This window comes from Salvelinus fontinalis, chromosome 18 (genome assembly GCF_029448725.1).
Source record: "Salvelinus fontinalis isolate EN_2023a chromosome 18, ASM2944872v1, whole genome shotgun sequence".
NCBI classification, from domain to species: domain Eukaryota; kingdom Metazoa; phylum Chordata; class Actinopteri; order Salmoniformes; family Salmonidae; genus Salvelinus; species Salvelinus fontinalis.
Window position 1 is genome coordinate 50,637,015 of NC_074682.1, and position 23,688 is coordinate 50,660,702.

Consider the following 23,688-nt stretch of genomic DNA (forward strand, 5'->3'; position numbering starts at 1 on the left):
AGGCTACATTTGCCCAGCCATTGTGCGCGAGTGCATGTGCGGCGGTTGCAAGCTTTGAACCACTCCTTTTTGGGGCTTGTGGGTCAAAAGGTTTGAAAACTACTGAGCTAGCGAACAGATTGGGGATTTGTTGTACAGCTAGAGGATCGGGTGCAGCCCAATCGGCAAATAAATTGTAGGGAGAGAGTATTGCTATAAATGAAAATGCAGCCCCAAAAATGGTTTGGTGATCATGATACTTATGACTGATTTCGAACTTGTGATTTGAGACTTGCTTGTGACTCGAATAATAGTGACGTGTCCCATCTCTGATTTTCGGTAACGCTTTTCCTAACCTTAACCTAATTATCCTAACATGCTACATTTATTCTCCTAACCGGCTGTGTAAATTCTAATTTGCCTTTCCATTGAGGGATAAAGTGGTAGTTTCCTTGGAAACGGCTCGAGCTGCAGCAAAGGTTTGCGACAAAGACACAATTTGTATTATTACTCCGGTCTGTAGGCTATTCTTTCAGTTTCTCTGCCCATGTCCCATGCGTTTGTTTGCTTTTGTCTGTGTGTGTGTGTTTACTTGTAATTTGTTTAACATGGAATGGTTATGTAGAATTTCTTGAAAATGAATAATTCCATTTACACAGCCTTCCAGTGATTGGCATTAAAATGAAATGGTTCCACACAGTTCTGCCACAGGTTCTGCTGTCTCCAGCCATCACAGGCCACAGCAAAGCTTGGCCGCCGAGGCTCGCGCAGCTCAGTCGCATGCAGCATGAGCTTGGTGTTGTTGCCACAGCAACCACCGAAGAGAAATCCGTGCAGGTCCTGATGCTACGGAGCTCGCGCTACCGCATTGAGGGGGATGTAGCAGTCGGACACGGGCAGATGGGACCTCAATATCGACAGTGACTCACCGACAACGCGCGACACTAGATAACAAGGGGGGGAGAAATGTGATGGCGATAAGCCTCGGGTACCTTGGACCTTGACGGGAAGACATTGTCACACGGTGTGCCAGGTTGTCCTACACTTGCGGATCAAGGGTGAGTGCACCTAACTGCGGCGAAATGTGATTGCTGGATTAGTCTGAATCTAAATTAGGCTTGTTGCGACTGGGCTATATTCAATCGCAATGAGGCTATGCATTACACAAATGTCACACGGCTCACACCTATATGGTTTTGGCAAATACATATAAAAAAATATATATATTCGTACAATATTATTAGTCTATAAGCTAGTATACAGGAGAATAGGTTACATAATGTATTACATCTTCGGGATGTTGAATTCTAATGAGTTGGTTCTAAATACTATTCCAAAGCAACAGGGCTGGCATTTGTTGTTCTTGTTGGGAATTATAATACATACATTAATGCAGCACAACAGGCTAATAGAAACAACAACTGCTGTAAACATGTTTTTGCTGAAATACATATCTAGCCTATCACAATAGGTTCTAGGCTAGAATAATATTGGTCAGTTTAATTGCCAAAACTAAATATGGAGTCCATTTTAAAAGGCGTTTTTGATATCGCCTGTAGTGATAAAAAAATTGCAACAAGAGTTCCAGAGGCTTGCTGCTGATCAAAACGGCATGGGTGTTTGACAGAGAGAAGCCCACTTTATTAGAATAAGCTATTGTTTTAAATCCTCATAAGCCTTCAATTGGACATATGTGTTTTCACTCACAAACTAGTCATTTCAGTAGTGCCAAAATAGTGTTAACATGGTAAATATAAACAGCTCAATGTCTTGACTTTGAGAAACGTCAACAGGTATTTATAATTCAAAAAATTACTTAAGACAGGGTTGAAAAATGAATCCCCAAGAACTAGTATAATCAAAAAAAAATTAAGTGTCATTATTTGACTTGGCCATTTTTACCCCAAAAATGAAAGGGAAAAAAATGAAATGAAAGTTGGAGAAGAAGAATTCACCGAATTATTGATGTTTTATTATATATACTCTTTTTATGCTATAACTATTTAAAAAGGGGATTTGATTAACGTTCCAAAATGTATACAGGTCAGTCAGTACAGGTCTCAAAATGCCTGGCAACAACATGCATCTAAAACAATGTTGTTTTACTGCATGTCTTATACTTTAAAGCAACCCAGCAACCGTGCATTTGCTGTAAGACAAGAAAAGAAACCTAATTGTACAGCTTTTAAAAATTATTGGTGACTTCAGTCAGTCAGACCGGGAGTGCAATGAATGGAAACGTGTGGTTGACCACCTCTATTCCCAGTTGCATTTCCTATCAACCTGGCTGTTCACATCAAATCAGAACAGAGTTGACTATTTGCTGTGTCTAAAACCAGAAAGAAGAAGACACAATAGTGTCTGTCTCATAAAGTATGGATTATTTTTCACTGTTCTCTGCCAAGTGTGCTTATATTTCAGTATAGTTTACAAAGTAGGAAGGAAGTAGTTGGGCTAAACTATATTTTTACATTCAAATTGAATTAGCTTCAACATATTATACAGTACCAAAATGCTACTATTTTGAATATATCTCAGGTTCAAAGTGAATTATTCAGTGTACAGCAGTTTCTTTTGGTTCTTCATATCATCTTGTCAGTTATGTGGATTGTTCCCTGCAGCAAATATAACGTGAAAACTGATTGTTTGTTTGTGTTTGTTTACACTATTCTGCTTTGTTTTATAGTTGATTTATGATTTAAGGCCTGTAATGCGATTGGTGCTTTCTTGTAATGGCGATAGCCCCAGTAATGGCTAAGTGCCTTGAGCAAGGCACTTAACCATAAAATTGCTCTCCATTCAGGGGCGCTGTACCGCAACTGACCCTGTGTGTTTGTCTGGAAGTGTTGGGAAATTTGCCTGACGACTCAAACTGAATTCTTCCGCTGCTCTATGTTCGCTACATACTTCAGTCTGAGACTGCCGTCGTTATAGGTGACGTCAAAATGAGAGGTGTTGTACAAAACAAAGTGATCAGCCATTTGATCGTCTCTAATCAATCAGAATGTCAAAGCCAATGACACATTTCTAAACACCGCTTTACCCACTTGTGTTCTGGCTCTGGCCCGACCCATTTGTTTCTGGGACCAATCAGAACAGTTAGAATGTGTTTGCGTTCTCGAAATTGTCGGAGAGGTACTCACGTCCAGACTCACTGCGGAGAAGAAACTAACGTCCGTGGGCGTGGTGTATCATTTGACCGGAGCAAGGAGTTTGGGTAGCCCGGCAATTGGGAAATCGGCAAAAGACGAATGGCCATTATAACCAAATGGACAATAACATTTCAATTCTATTCTATTCTATTCAGTTACGTTTCTACATTGTGAAACAGCCAGGCATAGCCTAGTGGGAAAATAGGGGATGTGTAAACATAAACAATATCTGAATGTTACCTGTTTCTGAATAAAAATATATTGTATAAAAAAGCAATAATTCACTATAGAAATGATAGCATTTGTTTGCGGATGTAGCGTGTAGGGAGCCTTGGTATTGGCACAATGATGTGTGTCAGTGTTTGTGCCTGCCATAGAAAAGGGGCCACAGATGTTTGCCTGTTGATCTGACATCATGCTGGCTTCTTAACGGGTATCTTACCTCCGACCCAGCAGGCCACACCAGCCGCCACAGGCAAGGCTTGATGGCATGTAGATTTCCTAGAAAACAATTCCCAAAGCTACATAATCCCTTTTGGAAATAAAATATATGGAATATATTTCTTTTTTTAAATTCAAAGCACTCGAAAATATACAGTGTAGTATATTGATAATATATTTGTGTGCAATATATCTCATGTCATAATATATTGGAAAAATATACAACTATTTGCCACATTCAGATATTGTAATATACAATACAATGATAACATATATATATATTTATTTATTTTTTACATTTATTTCACCATTATTTAACTAGGCAAGTCAGTTAAGAACAAATTCTTATTTACAATGACGGCCTAACCCGGATGACGCTAGGCCAATTGTGCTCTGCCCTATGGGGCTCCAAATCACCTCCGGTTGTGATACAGCCTGGAATCGAACCAGGTTGTCTGTAGTGGTGCCTCTAGCACTGAGATGCAGTGCCTTAGACCGCTGTGCCTCACGGGAGCTCATATGTAGGCATACAAGTGTGAAATGTTCTAGATAATTATTTGCAGTTTCTTTGTCCACTATAAAAGGCAAGAATAGACTAGCAATAAAAGCAATATTGCTTGCCAAGTTGACATTCAATTAAAGGGCCAGTCTGCAGTTGAAACAATAACAATCCATAATTTGAGGGATGGGCCTGGAGAATATGTAACCACTCTCAAATTAATAGACTGAGCTATGGATGGAAGGACTGACAATTCATGATATCACAATTATCTTTTTAACCATGTTATGAGGCTACAGTGTTTGTTTACATTTACAATGTTTACACACATTGGAGTAAAACAAGCTTATGTTTTGGGTTATGATGGGGTGTGCCAGTTGAACTAAGCTCATGAGGCATTTATAAGTTATATTCTTCAAGAATCAATGGGTATATATCTTTCATTTATTTAAGTCCAAACATTTATGTAGCAACTGCAGATGTCCCCTTTAAGGAAATGGTAGGCGATATATACTGAACCAAAATATAAACACAACAATTTCAAAGATTTTGCTGAGTTACAGTTTATATACGGAAATCAGTCAATTTATAAAAATAAATTAGGCCTTAATCTATGAAGCCGGTTGGACATACTGCCAAGTTCTCTAAAAGGATGTTAGAGGCAGCTAATGGTAGAGAAATTAACATTAAATTCTCTGGCAACAGCTCTGGTGGAAATTCCTGCAGTCAGCATGCCAATCACATGCTCCCTCAACATCTGTGGCATTGTGTTGTGTGACAAAACTGCACATTTTAGAGTGGCCTTTTATTGTCCCCAGCACAAGGTGCACCTGTGTAATGATCATGCTTCTTTATATGCCAAACCTGTCAGGTGGATGGATTATCTTGACAAAGGATAACATTTGAGAGAAATAAGATTTTTGTGCGTATGGAACATTTCTGGGATCTTTTATTTTAGCTCATAAAAAATGGGAGTAGAACATTTTATGTTTTGTTATTGAGAGCCATGAAATGACACAGTTGGCTATTGTCTTCCTCATAATTCTACCTCTGGTGAACAGTGATGCCTCCTCCACCTGTCTAGAACCCACCCTGGATGTATTGTCAGCTAATTAGACAAGGAAACACTATGTATTCCCACTGGGCACACACTGGTTGAATCAACGTTGTTCAGTGAAATGACGTGGAATAGACGTTGAGGTGACGTCTGTGGCCAGAGGTGTCTGCAAGCGTGTTAATGCCTTTGCAAATGATCAAACTGACACCAAATGGAAGTTGTTAAAAGCCACAAGAAGAGCTCTATTTTCTACTGGGCTCAGGTCAATGGGAATCCTGAGGATATGAATGCTCATGCATACAACCCCAGTAGTCTATTTTCTCTGTATTCCTCAAACAGCAGTATCAGTCTCTGTGTGGTAACATGAGAGTCACGGTTCCTACAGCGTTGCCGTTTGTCACTTAGTTTGCTCGGTTTCCCAAAGAGCTCTGGTAGGATACAATAGTAGCTTAGGGAGACTCAATTTCAGTGGCCTAGAGGATTTGTTTTGAGGTTTGTATTGTAAAAAAAAAAGAAATACATATAGCTTAGTCTTAGTGCATATACCTATAATCTTAGTCCTAAATGCATTTTTGTTACCCTAGTTCCCGCAAGTTATTTCCAAATATTAGCTTCATAGGGACCAAGCTATATTTAGCTCATGCACACAAGCTTTTTCAAAATGAGGGCAACTTTATTTTGTGCTCATTAACTAACCAAAGGCACACACTCGCTTCATCAGAGTGATAAAATACGGCTTCATCAAAGTGATAAAATACAGCTTCATCAGAGTGATAAAATACAGCTTCATCAAAGTGATAAAATACAGCTTCATCAGAGTGATAAAATACAGCTTCATCAAAGTGATAAAATACAGCTTCATCAGAGTGATAAAATACAGCTTCATCAAAGTGATAAAATACAGCTTCATCAGAGTGATAAAATAGAGCTTCATCAGAGTGATAAAATACAGCTTCATCAGAGTGATAAAATACAGCTTCATAAGAAGTGATAAAATACAGCTTCATCAAAGTGATAAAATACAGCTTCATCAGTGATAAAATACAGCTTCATCAGAGTGATAAAATACAGCTTCATCAGAGTGATAAAATACAGCTTCATCAGAGTGATAAAATACAGCTTCATCAGAGTGATAAAATACAGCTTCATCAGAGTGATAAAATACAGCTTCATTAGAGTGATAAAATAAATACAGCTTCATCAAAGTGATAAAATATGTCTGGCGTTTTACAGTGTCCCTTCAGGATGTGTAGCCGGTAATTGCATTTTTGTTTTAAATTGCAGACCAAGAGGACAACAGTGCTGCTTCTAGTGCCTCCTTGTCCCTAGCATAAACATCTTGTCCTTAGAATAAACATCTATTCAAATAAACATATATTCCTTGTCCCTAGCATAAACATCTATTCAAATAAACATATATTCCTTGTCCCTAGCATAAACATCTATTCAAATAAACATATATTCCTTGTCCCTAGCATAAACATCTATTCAAATAAACATATATTCCTTGGGCCATAAACATCTATTCAAATAAACATATATTCCTTGTCCCTAGCATAAACATCTATTCAAATAAACATATATTTCTTGGCCCATAAACATCTATTCCTTGGCCCATAAACATCTATTCAAATAAACATCTATTTTGGCCCTAGCATAAACATCTATTCAAATAAACATCTATTCCTTGTCCCTAGCATAAACATCTATTCAAAAAAACATTTCCTATTGTTTATGCAACCTAGTGTTCTTCTTCCCACCCCCAGATTCCTTAGAGACAACCTGCCACCCAATGTCATCGTCATTATCTGTAAGCTATATCTGTCTCTTCGCTCTCCTCTTTTTCAGTCTCTCAATTCCATCAGCATAAAGAGAGGGCTCCCCTCCAACCTCGCCATCGCCCCGCTGTCTTAGAAGCGAAAATAAGGAGGCATTATATAAAACACCTTGTGTATCCCCCCCCCAGCTCTACAGGTGGGATATTTATAGGCACAGTTCAGATTCTAACAACCTGTGCGCAGGAGAAAAAAGGGAGGAGGAAAGATGAAAGAATGAAGGAAGGAAAGAAAGAAAGAAAAGGAAGGAAGTGTTACATAATGACAGAACAAGCGGTGAGGGAAATCAGATCTGTGCACTTGTAGTGTGCTGTGCTGCTCCTTCACTCTCTACTATCTCCCACTGACATTCTGGTGTGTGACTCATCGTCTCAGTAAACACACACAGAGAGAGCGAGGGAGAGAGAGAGAGAGCGAGCGAGAGGAGAGAGAGCCCATACATATGTGCTACAACTTGTTGGTCGACTATTTCGATGGAAGGAAAATTGTTTCATGCATTTTAATGCCTGATAAAAAAATAAGCTACAGTTGAAGTCGGAAGGTTACATACACCTTAGCCAAATACATTTAAACTCAGTTTTTCACAATTCCTGACATTTAATCCTAGTAAAAATTCCCTGTCTTAGGTCAGTTAGGATCACCACCTTATTTTCAGAATGTGAAATATCAGAATAATAAGAGAGAATTATTTATTTCAGCTTTTATTTCTTTCATCACATTCCCAGTGGGTCAGAAGTTTACATACACTCAATTAGTATTCGGTAGCATTACCTTTAAATTGTTTAACTTGGGTCAAATGTTTCTGGTAGCCTTCCACAAGCTTCCAAGAATAAGTTGGGTGAATTTTGGCCCATTCCTCCTGACAGAGCTGGTGTAACCGAGTCAGGTTTTTAGCCCTCCTTAATCGCACATGCTTTTTCAGTTCTGCCCACAAATATTCTATAGGATTGAGGTCAGGGCTTTGTGATGGGCACTCCAATACCTTGACTTTGTTGTCCTTAAGCCATTTTGCCACAACTTTGGAAGTATGCTTGAGGTCATTGTCCATTTGGAAGACCCATTTGCGACCAAGCTTTAACTTCCTGACTGATGTCTTGAGATGTTGCTTCAATATATCCACATAATTGTCCTCCCTCATGATGCCATCTATTTTGTGAAGTGCACCAGTCCCTCCTGCAGCAAAGCACCCCCACAACATGATGCTGCCACTCCTGTGCCTCACGGTTGGGATGGTGTTCTTCTGCTTGCAAGCATCCCCCTTTTTACTCCAAACATAACAATGGTCATTATGGCCAAACAGTTGTATTTTTGTTTCATCAGACCAGAGAACATTTCTCCAAAAAGTACAATATTTGTCCCCATGTGCAGTTGCAAACCGTAGTCTGGCTTTTTTATGGCGGTTTTGGAGCAGTGGCTTCTTCCTTGTTGAGTGACCTTTCAGGTTATGTTGATATAGGACTCATTTTACTGTGGATATAGATACTTTTGTACCTGTTTCCTCCAGCCTCTTCACAAGGTCCTTTGCTGTTGTTCTGGGATTGATTTCTACTTTTCGCAACAAAGTACGTTCATCTCTAGGAGACAGAAAGCGTCTCCTTCCTGAGCGGTATGACGGCTGTGTGGTCCCATGGTGTTTATACTTGCGTACTATTGTTTGTACAGATGAACGTGGTACCTTCAGGCGTTTGGAAATTGCTCCCAAGGATGAACCAGACTTGTCGAGGTCTACAATTTTGATTTCTTTTGATTTTCCCATGATGTCAAGCAAAGAGGCACTAAGTTTGAAGGTAGGCTTTGAAATACATCCACAGGTAAACCTCCAATTGACTCAAACGGCGTCAATTAGCCTATCAGAAGCTTCTAAAGCCATGACATCATTTTCTGGAATTTTCCAAGCTGTTTAAAGGCACAGCCAACTTAGTGTATGTAAACTTCTGACCCCCTGGAATTGTAATACAGTGAATTATAAGTGAAATAATCTGTCTGTAAACATTTGTAGAAAAAATGACTTGTGTCATGCACAAAGTGGATGTCCTAACCGACTTGCCAAAACTATAGTTTGTTAACGAGAAATTTGTGGAGTGGTTGAAAAACGAGTTATAATGACTCCAACCTAAGTGTATGTAAACTTCCGACTTCAAGGGTCCCATAACATAATAGTGGTTTCCAGTGCCACATATCATAGGGCTTCCATCAATCCCTTTGCATACCCAACCCCCGTGATGCACAAATTCTCAGTACTGTGGGTTGTATTAAAGAGAGAGGTGTGTGTGTGGAGGGTGGATTGATGCCCGTGACAGAAAGGAGGTGATGAACGGTGACGAGGTAAATTAACAGAAGGGAGGGAGGAGAAAGGCAATTTAAAGGGGGCTATAGACCCCTTTCTGCGTTTACAAACATTGGCGCAAGAGGGCGATGCGTGCAAGTTGGTGACAGAACAAGGGGGAGTTATTATAGAACGCCAGCAAAAAAAGCCTCTATTTACATGTTGCTTATGAGTGCATTTCACACTACTTTTGGATTATAATTGGATTTTAAGTCTCGTATGAATGTCCTTGCTTAATATAATGTTTGTCATCATCGCAAATCAACTGCATAATACTTTAAAAACTTTTCAACCAGTAAAATGGCTCTTTGGTTATCAATGAGGATATCAATGAGTGTTAGCATTCTAGCTAACAACTGCTGCATCAAAAATAGTTATTTTGCAAAGATCACAACCAAATATAACCTTAACGACTGTTCAAGCAAGAATCAAAATATCATTGCAAGCGTATGAAAACCCCAAAATGTTGTTTTGTTGAGAAGTAATAAAAACTTGAATCTAGGCTGTGTTGAATGGGCACAGATGGAGATGGCTTTCTTACTACCGCCAAGAGTTGCGCGCATCTGAGCGTGATGTCAGTGTGTCGTGTACTGAAATAGGATCTATTACTGGGGACATTGAGGATCACCACAGTACCTATTATGGATGATGAATCATGATAAGCCCATTAAAGGTTGCAACTGGAATGACATTGGATGACCATAAAGCATGAGATGAACGCTCTCTTCCGATGAAGGATGTAGCTGTGGGATGTAGGCTATATGATAGTGATGAAGGAATATCTCTGGGATGTAGGCTATATGATAGTGATGAAGGATGTGCCTCTGCGGTGGAGGCTGTATGATAGTGATGAAGGATGTGCCTCTGCGGTGGAGGCTGTAGGATAGTGATGAAGGATGTGCCTCTGCGGTGGAGGCTGTATGATAGTGATGAAGGATGTATCTCTGGGATGTAGGCTATATGGTAGTGATGAAGGATGTATCTCTGGGATGTAGGCTATATGGTAGTGATGAAGGATGTAGCTCTGGGATGTAGGCTGTATGATAGTGATGAAGGATGTGCCTCTGCGGTGGAGGCTGTATGATAGTGATGAAGGATGTGCCTCTGCGGTGGAGGCTGTAGGATAGTGATGAAGGATGTGCCTCTGCGGTGGAGGCTGTAGGATAGTGATGAATGATGTGCCTCTGCGGTGGAGGCTGTATGATAGTGATGAAGGATGTGCCTCTGCGGTGGAGGCTGTAGGATAGTGATGAAGGATGTGCCTCTGCGGTGGAGGCTGTAGGATAGTGATGAAGGATGTGCCTCTGCGGTGGAGGCTGTAGGATAGTGATGAAGGATGTGCCTCTGCGGTGGAGGCTGTATGATAGTGATGAAGGATGTGCCTCTGCGGTGGAGGCTGTAGGATAGTGATGAAGGATGTGCCTCTGCGGTGGAGGCTGTAGGATAGTGATGAAGGATGTGCCTCTGCGGTGGAGGCTGTATGATAGTGATGAAGGATGTGCCTCTGCGGTGGAGGCTGTAGGATAGTGATGAATGATGTGCCTCTGCGGTGGAGGCTGTAGGATAGTGATGAAGGATGTGCCTCTGCGGTGGAGGCTGTAGGATAGTGATGAATGATGTGCCTCTGCGGTGGAGGCTGTATGATAGTGATGAAGGATGTGCCTCTGCGGTGGAGGCTGTAGGATAGTGATGAAGGATGTGCCTCTGCGGTGGAGGCTGTAGGATAGTGATGAAGGATGTGCCTCTGCGGTGGAGGCTGTAGGATAGTGATGAAGGATGTGCCTCTGCGGTGGAGGCTGTATGATAGTGATGAAGGATGTGCCTCTGCGGTGGAGGCTGTAGGATAGTGATGAAGGATGTGCCTCTGCGGTGGAGGCTGTAGGATAGTGATGAAGGATGTGCCTCTGCGGTGGAGGCTGTATGATAGTGATGAAGGATGTGCCTCTGCGGTGGAGGCTGTAGGATAGTGATGAAGGATGTGCCTCTGCGGTGGAGGCTGTATGATAGTGATGAAGGATGTGCCTCTGCGGTGGAGGCTGTAGGATAGTGATGAAGGATGTGCCTCTGCGGTGGAGGCTGTAGGATAGTGATGAAGGATGTGCCTCTGCGGTGGAGGCTGTAGGATAGTGATGAAGGATGTGCCTCTGCGGTGGAGGCTGTAGGATAGTGATGAAGGATGTGCCTCTGCGGTGGAGGCTGTAGGATAGTGATGAAGGATGTGCCTCTGCGGTGGAGGCTGTATGATAGTGATGAAGGATGTGCCTCTGCGGTGGAGGCTGTAGGATAGTGATGAAGGATGTGCCTCTGCGGTGGAGGCTGTAGGATAGTGATGAAGGATGTGCCTCTGCGGTGGAGGCTGTAGGATAGTGATGAAGGATGTGCCTCTGCGGTGGAGGCTGTATGATAGTGATGAAGGATGTGCCTCTGCGGTGGAGGCTGTAGGATAGTGATGAAGGATGTGCCTCTGCGGTGGAGGCTGTAGGATAGTGATGAAGGATGTGCCTCTGCGGTGGAGGCTGTATGATAGTGATGAAGGATGTGCCTCTGCGGTGGAGGCTGTATGATAGTGATGAAGGATGTGCCTCTGCGGTGGAGGCTGTATGATAGTGATGAAGGATGTGCCTCTGCGGTGGAGGCTGTAGGAGAGTGATGAAGGATGTGCCTCTGCGGTGGAGGCTGTATGATAGTGATGAAGGATGTATCTCTGGGATGTAGGCTATATGGTAGTGATGAAGGATGTATCTCTGGGATGTAGGCTATATGGTAGTGATGAAGGATGTAGCTCTGGGATGTAGGCTGTATGATAGTGATGAAGGATGTGCCTCTGCGGTGGAGGCTGTATGATAGTGATGAAGGATGTGCCTCTGCGGTGGAGGCTGTAGGATAGTGATGAAGGATGTGCCTCTGCGGTGGAGGCTGTAGGATAGTGATGAATGATGTGCCTCTGCGGTGGAGGCTGTATGATAGTGATGAAGGATGTGCCTCTGCGGTGGAGGCTGTAGGATAGTGATGAAGGATGTGCCTCTGCGGTGGAGGCTGTAGGATAGTGATGAAGGATGTGCCTCTGCGGTGGAGGCTGTAGGATGGTGATGAAGGATGTGCTTCTGCGGTGGAGGCTGTAGGATAGTGATGAAGGATGTGCCTCTGCGGTGGAGGCTGTATGATAGTGATGAAGGATGTGCCTCTGCGGTGGAGGCTGTAGGATAGTGATGAAGGATGTGCCTCTGCGGTGGAGGCTGTATGATAGTGATGAAGGATGTGCCTCTGCGGTGGAGGCTGTAGGATAGTGATGAAGGATGTGCCTCTGCGGTGGAGGCTGTAGGATAGTGATGAAGGATGTGCCTCTGCGGTGGAGGCTGTAGGATAGTGATGAAGGATGTGCCTCTGCGGTGGAGGCTGTAGGATAGTGATGAAGGATGTGCCTCTGCGGTGGAGGCTGTAGAATAGTGATGAAAGAGTGTGTGGATACAATTCTTGGATAAAGACAATAGGCTGATATTGAAGAAATGCTTAGACGCAAATTCATTGAATTAAGTAATGGTAAACTGGTGTTGACATTACCAACATTTTGACAACAACCTGACACCTTGTTTGTTCATTCACTCTGAAATGAAAAATAGAATTCTGTCAAGGTTGGTCATCTGTCGTAACTAGTGTGTATTTTTTTTAAGGAGTGGGTCAATCCCAAACTGAAATAGCAGTAGGCTGGAATCAAACCCATGCAGCAACGTTATACTGTATATGCAGCGGCTTAGCCTGCAAGACAATCAAAAGGCCACTACGGGTTTTACATATATTTTGGATTTCCAATGTTCCCTAACATATATTCCCTTGTCTTCTTTCCACAGAGAGACCATGTTGCTGTACCAAGGTTCTGGGAATACCTATACTGGGAATACCACTGCCCCTCTCTAGCTGGATCATCTGACACCAACTCCCCCAAGATTTCCTGACGGATATAATCCAATTCATCCCTCCATATTTTGGATATTCCGATCGAAGCAATAGTGGCATTGGCACATGTAAACATGGTTCCCGCCTTCTATACACTTGTGTATTTTTTCTGTTTGCGCATTTTACACATAACAGGGACTTTCAAAACCGGAATGTTCTCTCATTAAATTGTTCAAATGTTTTTGTCATTGGAAACTCATCTGGAGAGGAACATCTCTGATCAGAGGTGGGCATGCACTACGTTTGGGTAGCGACCAGTCATACAGCATTGTTGAAGATGTAAAGCTATCTAACCTCAGTCCTATGCCCTCAAATGCTAATTTAGCACCATACATTGTTGTGAAAGTAAAGCCATACTCAGCATGCATGCTCAACTGTGAATACGAACTCTATTATTCAGGGTGTTCAGGATCAACCATGAACATATATCGGAGCATGATTTTTACCTGTGCAACGTAGGTGTGAATATTTACAAAGTAATACCGTACGTGAATGTATTTTTACTGTGAAACGATGTACAAAAGTATGAGCCATCATATCAGGGTCTTAAATCATAATTTGGATTCCACTTCTTGTGAGCGTCAACGTGGACAATATTAATAACATTCACTGTATCTTCAAACAAATCTTTTACAAAAATTGTACAAATCTTGTGACAAAACCACAGCTGTTGTTGAAAGTGCAGGGTGTCTCTGGAACATAGCACTGCTGCATTAGTGCCTACATTTCTGGCTAGCTGGGCATCCCTCCCTCCCTTCTCTCTCTTACAATGAGCCAGAAGTTGGAGAAGTTGACCTTGGAGACGGACCAGAGCTGTCAGCCTCTGGTCTACACCGTGGAGGAGCTGGAGTGTAAGATTTGCTACAACCGTTATGACACGCGCACCCGCAAGCCCAAGGTGTTGGGCTGCCTCCACCGCGTCTGCGCCAAATGCCTGAAGAAGATCGTGGAGAACTCGTCCCCCAGCATTGTCAGCTGCCCCTTCTGCCGCCACGAGACGCACGTGTCCGACGATGACATCTGGCTGCTGCAGGACGACAGCAACATCCTGGCCATCCTCACCTACCAGGACCGCGCCAGGAAGAGTGGCGGTTCCATCACTCCGAGTGGGGAGGTGCTGCTCACTCCGGGCAGCCTGAGCGGGAGTGGCGGTGGAGAGGGTGGCTGTGGTGGTACTGGGGGCGGCTGCGTCACAACCAGTGAGCAGTCACACAGCTCCTCCGACTGCCTGGTCATCACCATCATGGAGGTGCCGGGCGAGTCGCAGTCATCAGACTCCATGAGCATGCTCAATATGGTGCGCCTGTACCGGCCCGCCAGCCTGGCCTCGCTGCCCTGCCACCTGCCCGCGCAGAAGTGCGGCGCATGGACCTCTCGCACCTTCCCCAGCTTCCTTATCGGCGTCCTGTGTCTAGTCTACTTCTCATCGCTGCCGCTGGGCATCTATCTTCTGATGATCCAGCAGCTCACCCTGGGAATCATCCTGGTCAGCCTGGTGCCCTCCACCCTGGTTCTGTGTGTCTTCTACGGCTTCTGTCAATGCCTGTGCCATGAGATCATGCAGTCCATAGCCACATAACCATGCCTCCGCTTTACTCCCCTTCTCCATCCTAATACCAATGTATTTCTATCAATGGATGTGACATAGCAAGACCTGTAAAAGACAAAGCCAAATCACCAATGCAAATCTATACCCCGTCCTTTTGTAAAATACACCCCCACCCCTTCCTTTTACCTTCTTCAGATAATACCAGCACTAAAACTTCTGAGTGACCACTTGGATTTGGATGTATGGCTTGACTATTCAAGACAACCTGTGAAAGGCCCACGGCCTGATGAATGGTTTTCTAATTACACAGCTCAACCTGCATCAGATTGCTGCCGTTTGTGTTCATGCAGCTCACCGGAATGGGCTTCAGTTATTACTGTGACGATCACCAAACTGTATTGTTCAAAAATAATATGATCCTCTCAGTGTTAACCGTACCGTGGTAGAATACCCATCTGCTCGACCAATGGGCAACGGACTATGAAAACCCATAGTTTTAAGGATGTATTCAGACAGTCAGCAGTCACCATGTATACGCCATGTTCCTAGTTGCCTTTTAAAGGCATGTCTGTTTGTGCCCCTGCAGTAACTTAACGTTGTAAAACCTGTCTGTGTCATTGCATTGGGAACGGACAAACCGCCTAAACTGTTACTAGATATTTCAATAAAAGACTCAAGACACTTTTGTGATCTTTGCCATTCTTTTTTTAATTTCCCCCATAACCCACATTTCCTGGGCAACTGATTCCAATTTGGACTTAATAGGATACAATCACATTGCTTATACTTAAAAATGAAGATGGAATAAGTTATGTAAAAATACAAAACATGCAAGTTATCATATAGGAACACGACACACAGCTACATAAGAAGGTTCATGAACACTATCCACAAGGGACTCGAGAAATCAATGTATTATCCACAGTCGTCGTTTATGCTGAAGAGTTACCCGCAGTGAAAAGTGTACCATTTTGTGATGTGTGAATCAGTCGGTTCCAGCCCCACAGACCTATTCTGCTAAAGTGCTGACGTTTTGCTAACTCAAGCTAATTTTAGTGTTGTTGCTCCGGAGACCTGGCACATGGGAGCACCCCCATGGCATCAAAGGACCTCAGCTCCTAAAAGCTTCTTGTTAGCTATTACAGGAGAGCAACTCAAAGGAATATGTGGCTGGCACAATCAAATGCTGCTAATTATAAGAAACCTTACCTAGCACTAGAACTTAGAAATAGCATTAATCAACCACTATATGAATATGTTAGAACCACACAATTTGTGCAGAACCTGTGTCTAATGGTAACACTCCCAGTCAATTAGATCATGTCCACCATTTTTTTTTTTTTTTTTTTACCTTTATTTAACTAGGCAAGTCAGTTAAGAACAAATTCTTATTTACACTGACAGCCTACACCTGCAAAACCCGGACGATGCTGGGCCAATTGTGCTCTGCCCTATGGGACTCCCAATCACGGCTGGTTGTGATACAGCCTGGATTTGATTTGTTGTCTGTAGTGACGCCTCAAGCACTGAGATGCAGTACCTTAGACCGCTGTGCCACTCGGGAGCCCAAACTAGCAACCCTCCAGTTGATGGCTGGCCTCTCTAACTGCTAGGCTACCTGCCACCTCAACAATAAAAAGCATTCAAAAACACAACTTTAGATATGATTAGGGAATATGATTTGTCAAAATGTGTTGACATAAACCACTTTTATTTATGGAAGAATAGCAAGGGCACAGATGGTTCCATGGGCCTCAGCTGCTAGGGTTGGCCTAATTGAATAGTGTCTCCCTGAAGACCAGTTCCTGCCAGTGCCAGCAAGGAAACAGTAAGCAGGGGGGTGTGGAGGAGGAGCCCAATACTGAGGGCTCACTTTGAAGTTGCTCAGTTGTTTTCAGTCATGCTGAAGGTTGTCAACTTGGCCGTAGGCTATAAGAAAGCATGAGACCCTGAGGAGACTTCAAAACGGAGGTGGGTTCTTAATCTAGTTTGATTGTTTGGTGATGAATAAGTTGCAAAATAGCTATTAACTCTTGATTCCTAATGTCTTTATTTTGTGTTTCATATGTGGTCATTGTAATATTTGGTGGAGTTAGTGGCACAATATAGATTTGGACTACTGATAGTAATGCTAAGTATGTTTATTGGAATATAAAAAGGGAGCCATATAAAGCAAATACAACATATTTTTACAGTGAAAATCATATGCCAATCATCAGAGATTACATTATTAATACTCAGGTCTATATTTGTTTTAAAATACCAGTCCATTTACCTGGTTTAGTGAGACTGTGTGAAGAAATGTATTAATTCCATCACAAGGGCCATGACTAGGCTATTGCTTGATGGGCTTAAAGACATCCACCAGTGATTTTTGTACTTTTACTGTTGAAAAGCGATATACCAAATACAAACACAGTAAAGCACACACACTAAAGGGTCAAAAATATATTTTGAGCAAAATAGTTAATATTTTTTTCTGACACAACCGCAAACGTCAAGGAGTATGGAATTCAAACACTTGGTCTGATGGTAATCGGTGATGTCGACGGCCTCCCTCCTTGCTTGAGGAGCAATAGAGAACAAAAGCCACCCCCACAACTTGTGCTGTCACGACATACCCGGACCACCTATTGAGATGTGCCTTTTGTTAGGTAACTCAGTTAAATGAGGTGAAAAGGAGACTGGAGTGTCACATTAAGGTCAGAGTGACAGGGCTGGGTTGGTTACTTTCTAAACGTAATCAGTTACCTAAATAAAAGGTACCTAGGCTGTCCAAAATTGTAATCGGTAATGTAGTTCTCTTCCAAGGTTCAGATGAATCGGTGGCGGAGATCAGTGGATGAGATCCAGGCCAGGAAACGGCAGGTCACAGAGTGTGAGCGTGCCCTGGAAGCCCTGTGCAAGGTGACTGCCTGTTTCCAACAGATGGCCATCTCTATCGGAAGTAACTCAGATGGCAGCTTTCTGAGAGAGGAGATGGACGAGACCAGAGCACTGGCTCATAGAATCTGCACAGGTAAGGCCACTATAATGCTGTTGAATGTTACATGAACCTCAAGATCTGACCCCTTATTCAATCCTTTAATGGGGTTCCACAAACAAAAAGGTGACTGATCTGACCCCTTCCATTCAAATTCAGGTCAAATCTTTAATTGCAACATTCTCTCAGCCAATTGGCGTCTAAAAAAATATAAATTGTTGACAGTATGGTCTTTTCAAAATCACAAGTGCAAGTACTTTGTATAGTGTAAAACATACACAAATTCCACTGTGAATAATTGTGCGTCGTCTCATCATAATCCAGGGTTGCACAGACGTCTGGTCCCTCTATTGACAGAGAGGGCGACTGAACCTGGACAAGAGGATCGATTACAGGTGGAGCGACTGTGGGTTATTTTCCTCACTGGGCTAGAGAACCTCCAACAGTACCTGCACAAAGCCAGTGACTTAATAGACTGCTTCCCTTTGAAACAGAGGAATGACCGCCGGGCCCTGGTGAACACAGGAGCTTCAGATGGGGTCATTGGGGTGTCTGCCCGAGCTGCTTCAGTCCAAACACCATGGCTAGCAGTGGAGGTGGAGCAAAACCCTGACCTAAAGACGCACATCACCCAGATTGACGCCCTGGTCAAGGAGATGCTCCAGAAAGTCAGCATTCCTTTCTGGGCAGTGGAGGCTACCCAAGAGGCCTGGGTGGAAGGCGCTCAGTCTCAGGACACTGCACACGATCAGGATGAGACTCTGGAAGAGATGATGGTGGTGTCCCAAGATGACCAGATGTCTGGGTGTTGTCAACCTCTAAACTGTAAGTTAGGCTGTATGTTTTGTCTATCGACCTGAAGACTGAGGTATACTCTTGAACTGTTAATGGTCAATAAAACTTTGAATAAAGCCTCATCATACACCGTGCAATAACAAGTAGCTACCAAAATGGCATTCCTGTGTACAAACTAAAATGGGCAGTACTGCAATTTTAAAACGACAGTACAGGACCGGCATTTTGCATAGTTCTTGTGTTGCATACACATGGTATAAATTAGGTTCTCTCATGCACAAGTCATTTCTATTTACTAATGAAGACTATGAACGTTAGACAAATGTCTTTAGACGCAGTCAAAGAACAAATGCTTTAAGGTATGATCAACTATAAAGATCTCCTTGATAAAAGGATAGATGTTTATGTCAAAGACCTTGTATACCTAGGTTATTGATTCATTTTGTAATACGCTGACTACACCGAGTGTGTGCATCGACACACACGCGGGTTGAAATGGCAAAACACCCAATATTAATTTGGTGACCGGTCGAAAGAGTCACGGAGATTTAGCTAGCTAATTGGTCCCGGGATATAAAAATTTCGTTATTTTACCTGAAATACACCAGGTCCTTTTTCCCCCTTGGATCTTTGTGGGATTTTGACCCATTGAGTCACAAATTCGTGTGCCCTCTCCAACAACTAATCCACAAATAAAAGGGAAAACCTAGTTCGTTTCTTGTAATCGAGCCTTCTGTGGACTTTATATGGCGGTTGGCAACCAACTTTAAGGTGCATTACCACCCACCAACTGGACTTGAGCGTGGCCCTAAATTCAGCTTTCAATCACACACGTGGGTAAATGCTACTAAAAACCAATGACGAGATGAGGGACTTGTGACACAAATAGAATCAAGTTGTATTTTTGCGCCTGGCTACAGAGACACGCGCGAGCAGTTTGGGTAAAATGATTGAACATATGAACATTTATTTTGTAACATGGATGGTGTGGTCAGCATGTTAGAATGAACGTTGTATTGATTGCTTGAAATGTATTATGCAAATTAAATAAAGTCAAATGTTGACTGGAAAATAACCAATAAAGCCACGATTAAACTTTATTCACATAAAGTGTATACAAACATAAAAATATTATACAGACATACCCAGTATTTACATAATCAGAAGAAAGAAACACTTAAAAATAAAACACATGGCAGGATTGTAGGATATTGGGTCAGTTCTTGTAGGTAGAGTTCAAATGTGCTTTGAATGCTGTAAGAAAGACAGACACCTTTGTTCAATACCGTACAAGTTTAACAAAACTGTTTGATTCATGACACGAGTATTTACAGGGTGCATCACAAATGACCTATGGGCCCTGGTCAAAATTTGTGGGCGCTATTGCAACAGACATTGGTCCATCTACTAACCTTCCTGGTTATGCCAAAGCTCAGCAGCAGCAGTGTTCAAGGGACTCTCATTGTTGGGCTCTGGACAAGACAGATTTTGGTACAAGGTTAGCAAAAACTTTGACAGTAGCACAAACCCCCCCCCCAAAAAATGTTTTTTTTAATTAGTGATTTGATCTCGGTGTGTTGATAAATCTGATCAGACCCCCTTATGAAAATGGTTGGGCGACAACGACAGACAACTAATAAAAAGACACCTCACCTCCTAATAAACTCTGGATGGACAGCAGGATGGAACGCACATCGTACAGAGCTGACCATTTGTCTTTCAAGATATCCAGACAGATGAATCCCTGATCGTCAACGTTGGGGTGGAAACACGAAGTGATGAACTTCACGCGTGGGGCTTTGTAAGGGTAGCCACTAGGGAATTCCAGCGACAGCTTGTACCTCAGGCCTTCGTAAACCTAAGAGATGGAAGAAGACTGACATTCTTTAATAGACTTATTTTTTTTTAACTGCACAAAAGCTAATCAAGGCGAGCATTTGAATGTTGATGGAAGACATGTGGATCTTGTTAAGGCGTCCGTATAACTCCTACCCGAAACATTTCATGCATATATTCTGACGAACATTTGGTCGCCGGCAAGAGTTTGGCTGTTCATGCACACACATCTCTGTTCAGAGGCAAGCCAAAGTCCACGTCCCTTCGTCGGTGATTGGTCAAAAGTAGGTCAGTGTTTGTGGTCTTTCAACACGAGACAAAAAACTGCTGCTTCTTGACACACTGCTCGCTTAAACTGGAAGCCAGATGCAAATGCACAGCCGTACAGCTGGCGACCAAAGTCAGCGTGCATGCGCCCGGCCACCACAGGAAGTCGCTAGAGCTCGATGGGACAAGGACATCCCAGCTGGCCAAACCCTCCCAAAACCCTGATGAAACTGAGCCAATTGCGCACTGCCTCATGGGTCTCCGGGTCGTGGTCGGGAGTGACACCTCTAGCACTGCCTTAGACCACTGGATAATCAGCTCTGCTAGGGCAAGTAAAATGGTCAGTGAGGCACTCTCACTTATGTCTGGAAGTAGCTAGCAAGTTAGCCAACGTTAGCCAGTTAACGGCAGTCAAGCACCAAGCTGAGGTCAGAACGCTCGGATCAACACTAGTCCTCAGCCAGAGCGTCCACTGGCACTTCAGATTGAATTCACGAACACACCCCTAGTTTGACGTAAAATTTTGTGACCAAGATCTCCTCAGCAAATGTTTTAAACTAATGACAGATTTATTGAGTCATCTTACGTTAATTATATTTTGAAGAAGTGGCTACGGCGTCTCAAGTTCGACAAACTTGTATTGTTTTTCAAGCAAAGGTCTTTTAAGGGAGTACGCGCGGTCTGTTCGTCTAGCCGAAGCATGCCGACACCTTTACCCATGTTCATCTGGCAGGGTTACACACCATCTACATTACTGGTATTACAATCTGAGCCCCTGCCAAGGATCCACTTTTCATGGTGGAGTAGAAATAACCCTTTACTTACTGTTCCCTGAGCGCCGTCTATCGTTCCGATCCACTTAAAAAGGTTGTCAGACTCTGGGAAAGCCGAGATCCCCTTATGTCCAGACATCTATATGACATGTGCAAGAAATAAACTTCAGATCTTAAAAAAATAGCTGTTTTCCAAAATAGATCAATTGACATCTCCAATTGTGATTAGGACATAGCCCTACACAAGGAATACTTACCATTAGTGTCATCAGCTCTTGTTGAAGTCTAGGGAGTAAAAAAAAAAGATATGTTTAAAATGTGCCCAAACTTTGTGCAATGACTAGCCCATATCCCAATGTAAGTAGTACTAATCACCCATCTTAAAAATCAGCTAACATGTAGGCTGTTACAGAACAATACTGTTTGGTTCGCTAAATGGCAATTTCTCTAGGACCATTTGTTAAGACCCAGCCTTAGTATTACAGTAAGCAGGGAATAAATCTAGAGTATTCGCGGTAGCCTAGCGTTTAAGTGTGTTGGGGCAGTCACCAAAAGTTGCTATTTGATTCCTGAGACAACTAGGTTAAATAAATATGTCGACGTGCCATTGAGGAAGGCACTTAACCATAATTGCTCCTCTATGTCGCTCTGTATAAGAGCTTCTGTTATAAGACAAATGTACTTCGTTCTGCCACCTCTGCCCCACTAGCGGAGGACAGCTCCCGTTTAGCCTATTGAAAGAGCATGTCCTGGCACCCCGATGGTGTAACTAGCTTCCCCTTGAAACTATTCCCAGTTAACCGAAAACCCTACCTCTTCAAAGAAAGGATATCCTAAATAATTGCACTGCACCTCCACAAAAAAAAAAATGTTTGTCAACAAACACTCGCACTTAACCCCCTCCCCACTAGCCCTGACTTTGCTGATCGCTACTTTGAGGAACAAATTACTTTGACAGATGGTTGTCCCACCTAGCCATCTTAAGAGAAATGCAATAACTACGTCTCTGGCTAAGATCGTCTGCTAAATGACTAAAATGTACATGTAGATGACGGTAAAAAATGTCACAAACCTTTTAGTGACTGAGCCCTTTGCGGCACTCCCACCCGTCTCATTGCCTTTCAGAGCGGCTGTGGATGAGGAAGCTGCAGGGTCCATATTTTGAGGCCATACTTGTAACTTAATGGAATAACATAATTCGAGAGGACGGTGAGTAGTTAACAAAGTAGAAGGTAATAAACAAAAAAAATAAGTTACTTTAAAACACTCAAATGCACGTCGTATCTGGCATTTTGCTTCGTGCTAGCAAGCCACTAACCACAGGGGTGTTGTCATGACGTTGGCTAAACAAGTTACAGTAGTTAGCTTGCAAACATTGGATTTGAAGTTGCCTTGGCTAGTTAACAGTAATTAGTTAGGTTTGCATTGGCTAGCTCAGAGATCCTATGACCTAGACATAACTGTCGAATTCACACAAGCCAATGACACAACTGGGTATATTTGCTAATCATGTTAGCGCATAGCAAGCTAACGTTAGCTTATTTAACGACGCAGTTAACGTTACCCGAGTGTCTTCTCGTTTGTACTGCAGCAAAAATAACGCTAACTAGCATGCGGAATGACTTTTTGGCCAAGCTAAAGTTTTTTTTAAAATAACCAGCACTGCCTATCATATACTTCTGAATTGATAATAAAATGTCGCCATACTTGCCTGGTGTTTCGGTTCTGTGCACCGACTCTATTCTTCTGCTACTGAGTTTTTCAAACTGTGTAGGTACCCGCCCACCCGTTTAAACTACCTTTATCAAATCGGTGTCACCACCCCGTTTACAAATATGACCAATCGCAACTTCAGGTTTAAAACAAAGCAAAGCTGTAGCAACCATTTGGAAGAATGCACTTACAAAACACTTCGATGTCATTGGGTGAAAGATCATTCGGAAGAGACAGATTTGCCTATGGTTGTACGGTCGCATTGAGTCTAACACAAACTCTGTGATTGAAGTCGCGTTCACATGCTAGTCGGAACTAGGAAATTCGGAAATGTCCTAATTTGCTGATTCGTTGAAAGCGGCACGTGTGTAACTACAACCAGTTAGCAAGTTGGACTTTTTTTTTTAGTTTCATAGTTCCAACTAGCACTTAAACGCGGCATGAGCAATAGTCGGTCGGCCAGTCATAATTATGGCTAAACCGCGCCCATTTCTACAATGTATATATTCTTAAAACCTAACCATACTAA

General features: G+C 42.7%; 3 protein-coding genes across 8 annotated transcripts; 2 read left to right on the forward strand and 1 right to left on the reverse strand.

Moving 5' to 3' along the window:
- Positions 1 to 571: 571 nt before the first annotated feature.
- On the forward strand, positions 572 to 15,474 carry LOC129815711 (E3 ubiquitin-protein ligase RNF182). The gene is made up of 2 exons (XM_055869763.1): positions 572 to 1,037; positions 13,138 to 15,474. Exon 2 carries the CDS (start codon positions 14,013 to 14,015, stop codon positions 14,820 to 14,822), a length of 810 nt encoding a protein of 269 aa, XP_055725738.1. The 5' UTR covers positions 572 to 1,037; positions 13,138 to 14,012; the 3' UTR covers positions 14,823 to 15,474.
- Positions 15,475 to 16,129: 655 nt separating this feature from the next.
- Positions 16,130 to 19,648, forward strand: zgc:109913 (regulator of G-protein signaling 9-binding protein). 3 transcript variants are annotated; one of them, XM_055869766.1, is made up of 3 exons: positions 16,130 to 16,763; positions 17,592 to 17,811; positions 18,100 to 19,648. In XM_055869766.1, exons 2-3 carry the CDS (start codon positions 17,610 to 17,612, stop codon positions 18,633 to 18,635), a joined length of 738 nt encoding a protein of 245 aa, XP_055725741.1. In that variant the 5' UTR covers positions 16,130 to 16,763; positions 17,592 to 17,609; the 3' UTR covers positions 18,636 to 19,648. The 3 variants fall into 3 exon arrangements, with proteins under 3 accessions (XP_055725741.1, XP_055725739.1, XP_055725742.1); XM_055869764.1 differs by having other exon boundaries at positions 17,604 to 17,811; XM_055869767.1 differs by having other exon boundaries at positions 17,610 to 17,811.
- Positions 19,643 to 23,571, reverse strand: ube2c (ubiquitin-conjugating enzyme E2C). Of its 4 annotated transcripts, none has more exons than XM_055869768.1 (7): positions 23,351 to 23,571; positions 22,519 to 22,625; positions 21,704 to 21,731; positions 21,499 to 21,585; positions 20,224 to 20,428; positions 19,983 to 20,042; positions 19,643 to 19,824 (listed from the first exon to the last, which is right to left on the reverse strand). In XM_055869768.1, exons 1-7 carry the CDS (start codon positions 23,420 to 23,422, stop codon positions 19,787 to 19,789), a joined length of 597 nt encoding a protein of 198 aa, XP_055725743.1. In that variant the 5' UTR covers positions 23,423 to 23,571; the 3' UTR covers positions 19,643 to 19,786. The 4 variants fall into 4 exon arrangements, with proteins under 4 accessions (XP_055725743.1, XP_055725745.1, XP_055725744.1 ...); XM_055869770.1 differs by lacking the exon at positions 23,351 to 23,571 and adding an exon at positions 23,154 to 23,340; XM_055869769.1 differs by lacking the exon at positions 23,351 to 23,571 and adding an exon at positions 23,158 to 23,339.
- Positions 23,572 to 23,688: the final 117 nt, after the last annotated feature.